Source organism: Pteropus vampyrus, unplaced genomic scaffold, assembly GCF_000151845.1.
Source record: "Pteropus vampyrus isolate Shadow unplaced genomic scaffold, Pvam_2.0 Scaffold54, whole genome shotgun sequence".
Taxonomy (NCBI): Eukaryota; Metazoa; Chordata; class Mammalia; order Chiroptera; family Pteropodidae; genus Pteropus; species Pteropus vampyrus.
Genome location: NW_011888835.1, coordinates 5,792,339 through 5,799,962, shown reverse-complemented (window position 1 = coordinate 5,799,962; position 7,624 = coordinate 5,792,339). Strand labels below are relative to the sequence as shown.

The 7,624-nt window shown below is 32.5% G+C and overlaps 1 protein-coding gene across 1 annotated transcript in view; it reads left to right on the top strand.

Moving 5' to 3' along the window:
- The window catches only part of RAD21 (RAD21 cohesin complex component), a 31,782-nt gene that overhangs the window by 8,171 nt on the left and 15,987 nt on the right, over positions 1–7,624 (top strand). Inside the window, exons 3-5 of the mRNA XM_011360367.2 lie at positions 3,962–4,091; positions 5,276–5,375; positions 7,045–7,151. Of these exons, the coding sequence (XP_011358669.1) occupies positions 3,962–4,091; positions 5,276–5,375; positions 7,045–7,151 (337 nt within the window). The remainder of the gene's footprint in view (positions 1–3,961; positions 4,092–5,275; positions 5,376–7,044; positions 7,152–7,624) is intronic.

Here is a 7,624-nt window from a genome sequence, read left to right as displayed (position 1 = left end):
ATATTCGGCTTTCTAGATATTTTTATAGTAAAATATGTGTGTGAGTTTAGGAATTTACAATATTCAAAATAAGGACCCATTAAGTAGAAATGGTTGCAGGAGTCAGGTGTATCTTACCCACCTAGCAAATAGTATCCATACCACCTGTTCCACCTAAGCTTCACAGGCTTACTTGTTGTTTCTCGAAGATAACAAGCATTTTCCCAGTTTCAGAACTTTTGTAAGTTGTGCTCTTTCCCTAAATATTTAATTACTGTCTGTCTCCCGCTAGAACGGAGGCCTCGTGAATGTCCTTAACTTATCCTGCTCTGTTCCTAGAGGAGCTTTTATTGACATGCTCTGAAACTTCTGAAGCAATGGTTTTCACCTTTGGATTTCAAAAATAGTATAACTTAAAGTAATACAAGGGTTTTGTGTTGCCAAGAAAAAGAACCTTTTAAAACACACAGATGCAATTATATCTAACATCATTAGCATTTCATTGAAGAATAGACATGTTGTCTTGAAAAAGTACGTAGGACTAATCTCAAAGGAAGTCCTTGAATATAATATATATATTACATCTGTGTTGTAAGAGTCCTTTCCTGGACCTTGTTTTTTATGCATACGTGTACTGAGTGTCCCGCTGTGGAAACGTTCCACGTCACAGCTGTCTGGCCCAGCATTGAGAGCTACTCTTCTTATAATTGGCAGTTTAGACAATTGGAATTTACTGGTTTTAAAGACATTTCTATCAGGTTATTTATAAGACAGTATTTCAAAACTTTGTTCAAATTAAAACTTTACAGAGGGAAACAGGTGACCTGTAGTCTTCCTCTTATATTTGGCAGTTTAGACAATACGGGCATATATGTTAAATAAATAAGAGTAGTTCTTAAGAAACCTTCAGTATTTTTGATATGCTTTCTAGACTTTTATTTGTGCATGTATTTTACACATAATTTTCCTCCTTTTTATGTGTATGCACAAATAGTGCATTAATTAATGTTTTGTAACAAGACTGCATTTAGAAAAAGCTCTGTTCATAGCTCTGCTGTCATTTTAAATGGTTACATTGTAATGTCATAGTCTCTTATCCAGAGAACTTAAATACAAAAAAAAAAACAAAAACAAAAAAACAGATTTGACCAAATTTGAAGTAAGATCATTTGGATGTTCATAAATTCACTGCAGAAATATTAATGTGTATGTTTATGGGCAGCTGCTCTAAATGCTCCTGGGAATGTTCAGTATACAGCATATGCGCTGCGTTAGCTTTATAATATTCAAAAAGCTCTTAATCCAAAACACATTTGGCCATTAGGATTTCAGATTTCAGATAAAGGATTACAGACCTGTAATTAGGTGGTTTGATTGTGATATATTTTACCAGTGTTGTTTTGGATAATTTTTTTTTTTTAATTCCTTTGGTGCTATACAATGCAGCCATTAAAAATTATGATAATGTTACAAACAAAGCCTTTCCTAAATACAGTCTCGTTATAAAACAGTGCAGTTTTTATGTACACACAAGAAAGAAAAAAAATTATGAGTGCATGCACACTTAAAAGTCTAGAAGGCATGCCAAAGTACTATTAAAGATTTCTCTAGGTGGTAGGATTATTTTTATGGTCTTTATTTAAAAAAAAAATAATAATCATTTAGTAAACATTGCTTGCTAAATGTTTTGTTCACATTTCACAAGTCTTTTCTTAATATTGATGTTCAGGAACATAATTGATGGGCTAGGTGATAAACATATTATTTAAATTTCTGATATACATTAACAATTTGCTCTGTGGGGAGATCATACCAGTTGGCACTGCTGGTCAAATTATGTGGAAACAGGATGTTTTTTACTTTTTTATTGGTATGCTTATTGAGATAAGTGAATGGAAAAGGAGAAATTTAGCTCTTTTTTTTTTTTAATTGATAGGTGTGGCTAATCTTTAACATCTATAAGCAAATATTGAGCTTGATTTAGCTTAAAAGGACAAAAAAATTTTCACAGTATTTGCAGAGTACTTTGTACCCTGTTAGGGATACTACAAAATATGACACAATCAGATATATGAAGGTTTGCACCAACGGCCATAAAACAAAGCATTCATAAAGGTGACAAGTAATGTAAAAAGATTGTGGAATGTATGTGAGAGAGAATAACACTTTAAGATCCATTTGTAAGTAGGTTTTTATTTGATCAATTTTGTTTTATTATTGTGTTAGAGATTTCCACAGGATTAACTGACCTGAAGATTTCTAATGTTTGCTATTGGTGTGTAGTTCTTATTATGGGGAAATGTTGGTTAAATCATTTAGAGCAAGTGTCAGACATATGACCAGTCGCAACTACATGTCTTCTCTCTTTTCCCTCTTCTGGCATCCTCTGCAGAACTTTCCTGGATATGTAGCCTGTTGTTTATGATACCTACACTCAACATAAGCTAGCAACTAAACTGGGAACCAAACTAACCCAGGAAGAAAGCCTTTTTTGGCCAAACACCACTTTTAAAGGTTGTTAATTCTGAACAAAATAGCAGACAAAGTTGTTTTTTTTTTTTTTTAATCTCCCTTTCTTAAAATGCAGTCATATTCATTTTAAACTTTCTAAGACCACATCATAAAAGTAGATCATTTTCCATTAGGAGCAATGTTTTAATTGGGTATTTTTCATATCATATTTATCATTTGTTAAGTCCTAGATTTTATCACAAATTTATTATAATTTTATACACTTAAAAATATATAGCAGTAAACATCAAAATTTATGCTGTAAATCATGAAATGGGCATAATGTAGAGCCTGAGAATCATCATAAATAGAATTCCTAGATACAGAGAGTATACACAGAATTTAAAAATAACTCATTTTATAAATAACAATTTACTAATCATAACTTAAGCAAATATTTAATAATGTTCTTTGCTACCTTAGCATTTGCTAAGTTTTATGGTGTGATTTGGAAAATGATCTGGGAGAGTTTGAGTTCATGCTATCTTATTCTCTCAAAAAATTTTTCTTACAGCCAGAGGAATTTTGAGTCCTTCTATTTACATCGAGTGTTTACTTGTCTCATTCTTTTCCCAACTACTGTATCTCATCTCACATAAGCATTGGTCGAGATCTGCCTTGAAAAAAACAGGATAAAAAGTATATTTTCTGGTGAAAAAGATGGGGTACCATTGTCTTTTATCAGTATGCTTTCCAGCCAGGTAATAAAACCTCGGTGAAAAGTGGCTTAAACAATAAGGAAATTAACAGGCTTACTTAATTAGTACTTTAGAAATAGCAAGGTTTAGTTTGGTTTGATTCAGAAGTTCAGTGATGTCATTCAAGGACTCACATTCTTAGTTTGTTGGCTTCTTGTCCTCATACTTATGGCCTCGTTTACAGGGTGACTGCAAACAGCTCCAAGCCCTACTCACAACACAGAAGGGAGAAGGAAGAGAGGGGCATTTTTCTTTTATTGGAAAAAAAATCGTAGAAACTGTGACAAACTTATTTCTCTTTGGCTGAACTAGGTTACACTCCCACTCAGGAACAAGCATTAGCAGAGAAGACTCAGACAATCAATCATCCTTCGAGGCTGGGGACAGTCAGTTCCCAAGCAGAATCTCATTTCAGTTAGCTCGCAAGGAGCAGTGGCTCTGGATTAGCATCCAAAAGTGCCACACACTTTTTATTTTGCTAATCACAACAGCAATCCATGGAACACCTTAGTACCTACTTCATAGCTACCTTCATGTTTAATTCATGAATTAACTGCCAGTCTGTCCTTTGAGGATACTTGGGGAATTTACTGGTAAAGGCACTGAGAAATCTAGGTGAAAATGAGGTAACTTCAAATAAATGATAAAAATATGAAGATATAAAGCAAAAACTGCCTATAAATTGTACAAAGTACAAGGTTTGAAGTATGATTACCTCTAAAACCAGAAAATTAATTTTATAAATTAGATTAATATTAATGTTTTCTTCACAGGTGAAGATGGCACTCCGAACATCAGGACATCTTTTACTCGGAGTAGTTCGAATCTATCACAGAAAAGCCAAATATCTCCTTGCAGACTGTAATGAAGCATTCATTAAGATAAAGATGGCTTTTCGGCCAGGTGTTGTTGGCTTTTTTTTTTTTTTTTAAACTTTGGAGCTTCTCGTGTTCAGTGTGTAAAACTGCTTAAAAAATATTCTAAATCAACATGTTTTGTTTTATGTTCATTGCAGTATAAGGGACCCTTCAAAATAGGGTGAGGCTGAGAGAGGCAGTCGTTCAAGGCAGTATTCTACTTCTGTGATTACGACAGTCACTCCTCTTTGTTCTTCCTCTGTAGCTGCCTTTTTCTTTTAACCCCTTTTGCAGCAACTTTTGTAGAACTCAGGCATCAGAGATTAAACTGTAGAAAACCAATTATATGATTTTTTTTAATTTAGCTCAGATAAAAAAAAATCTTAAGATTTTAATTTTTTTTCCTGAATAATTTTAATGTACAGTGTATCTTTAAAATTAAATTCACTTTTAAGTTGAAAATTTTTATTAAATGTTCTCAAAGTTTTTGTCATTTTGTTTTAGGTAATGATTCTAAACTTTTATCTTCATAGATAATTACTAGGGGATATATATGAATTCATATCATTCTGTAATTTTTTAAAGCATTGATGATATTTTATTCTAAATTATCTGAATGTGTAGGAGAGATGCTTTCTACAGTAGTTTCTACTGAGGCAATATTCTAGTACTTCAGTTTTATTGTATGAACAGTGACATTTTTGAGATCTAAGATTTTATTTAAAAGTAAAATATTTAGGCAGAGGCTGTGTTGAATTATTTCTTAACACGTAGCTACTAAGTGCCTTTTGTTTAAATAATTGTTGGGGTTTGTTTGTTTTTTTTTTTTTGTCTTTTGAAGCAGTCCCTATTTATTATAGACAACCTGAAAAATATAGGGGAAAATATGAAGAAAATGAAAATCTTTTAGTCTCACTTTCCCTAAAATAACCAACTTCTCTTAACATTTGGGGTACTTGTTTGCAGTCATTCCTTTTTCTCATAAATTTCACGTTTATTTTAAAAACTTATATTTGTTCATATCCTTGTAAAGACTTATTAGCTTAACGCATAATTAGTGCTTTGACTTTTTTGTATAGCTATGATTATAGAAAAACAAAAATAATTGTACATCAAAGTACTTTTCTACTTTCTAGAATATAACCTTAGGAAATTATACTGACTACCTTCCTTTGATCCCTGGATAATGTATAATGTAGCCAGGCCTTGAAGCTTCCATTTCTTTTCCAGGTGTTGTTGACCTGCCTGAGGAAAATCGAGAAGCTGCTTACAATGCAATTACTTTACCTGAAGAGTTTCATGACTTTGATCAGCCACTGCCTGACTTAGAGTATGTCTTTTTTTTTTTTAATTGGTGACTTGGTCTATAAAAACACATGTTATTGGCTTCCTTCCAAATGTATAGTTTTCCTTGGAATGTTTTGACATTGGGTTAACAGCTAAAATACATGTACTTTGTTTAGGACAGTGTGTAAATATGAAACGTATAACCTAGAAATGCTTCTTCTGTAATAGTGTAAATGATGTGAACTTTAACACAGTTAAGAGAATTCTGATGTGCTTAGGCCAAAGCTATGTAAGGTGACCAGTTGTGGTGTGTGCTTTGTATAATGACGTCAGTAAACTTGAACTATTGTTTCATGATTTTTCTTCAGGGGAATCCATTAAAATCATCTACTGGTTATTTTATTTTATTTTTTTTTGCCAGGCTATTCTCAGCCACAATTTTTTTTTTTTTAATAAACATGAAATAACTTTCTGTGAAGAACGTGAAAAAGTCATTGTCACAACACACATTTAAGGGGAGAAAGTTGTACAGAGATGGCCGTTACAGCAGAATACTATGGTATATTATTCCCTTCAAGTCCTCAAAATTCAGTTGATATTACAGTGACAGGGAATGTGACTAACTGTCCAAGTAATTAAGTTGCACAGTTATCAACCAAGAAACTCTCTGTTACCAAGTCCATTTATTTTTTGACAATATTGTCTGCTTTTTAAAATGATTTATTCCTAATTAAATTTCATTTATGTTGTTTTTTTGTGTGTTAATTAGTGCTAGGCACTACCTAGCCGCTTTACTGTTTCTTTCCTCTTTTACTTCTTTTTTTTTTTAACATGGAAATGTTTTAACATAGAGAAAAGTAGAGGGATTAGTATTATGAATCCCAAGTATTAATCATCCAACTTTTTTTATTATCAATAAAAAAAGCTACTGGATTATTTTAAAGCATATTACATATGTTATCTGTAAATACATCAGTATTTATCTCTTTAGAGGAAAAAAATTTTAAGACATAACATCAAACCTTTAGAAAAATTATAGTAATTTCTTAATATAATATCCAGTCAGTGTTTAGATGTCCCAGTTGACAGTGCCTTTTTTCCAGTTTGTTTGAGTTAGGGTCTGTGCAGAGTCTGTGACTGCACTTAGTTGGTATGTCTCATAAGTCTCTTTTAAAAAATATATACCAGCTCTTGGCGTCTCTCTTATGTTTTTCCTTGCTACTTATTTGCCAAACAAGCCTGGTGATTTGTTGTGAACTATTTACATTCTGCATGTGGCCAATGATATTGCAGATTGGTGTTTAACGTTACGTTTTATTTAATATTTTTAAACAATATGAAAAGTTATCTGTTAGAGGAAGAAACAGTCTCAGAAAAGCCTGGAAAGTTCAGAGTTCACATAGCCTGTAAGTTGCAGGGCCCTGATAAAAACCTATGCCTATCTGTTCCATGTATTGCTAAGTTTTTCCTCTCTATACCATATTGCTTTATGTAGTGATTTCAGCATATGATATGTTGCTTGCCTGGTCACTGATGGCTTTAAAATTTAAGTACAGATTAATTTCCAAGTCATTTACTTAGTACTAAATTTTAAGGCTCCTAAAACCTTGATAGGTTGTATGTTTTTTTCTTCCAGAGACACTTGAGATTATTTTTCTTATAAATATATTACAATGAGACTTGACTAAAATGTATTTGAAATAATTTTATAGTGACATCGATGTGGCCCAGCAGTTCAGCCTGAACCAGAGTAGAGTAGAAGAGATAACCATGAGAGAAGAAGTTGGGAACATCAGTATCCTACAAGAAAATGATTTTGGTAAATCACTAGCCACTAGCTATAATGTATAATTGTGTTTGTCTTTTGAAAAAGAAAACCAGGCATGTGTTAACATTCATGGACGGAAAGACTTAAAATTTCATCTTAGGCATTTTCATCAGGAGAATTTGCCTTCCTACCAGTATATTAAGCATCATTTCCATTTATGCACCAAACTTCAAAGTTTATTCTTTGCCTACACCTGCTCCCTGTACACAGTGATAGGACCTATGCATTGATTTGTGTGACAAGTGCCAACATTAAAGTGTTACATGCTTTTAAAGTATTTTGGAACAGTTGCATTGTGTACCTACTATTTTTTTTGGAATAGTAGCAAACCATTCTTTTCTTGATGAAAACTTAACAAGAAAGTTTAAGTCTATGAATGTTAATGCAACCTAACAGACATATATATTTAGATTTACTTGACATTTACAGTAACCTAAGTTTGGATCTTGGAGTTGAATTTGCTA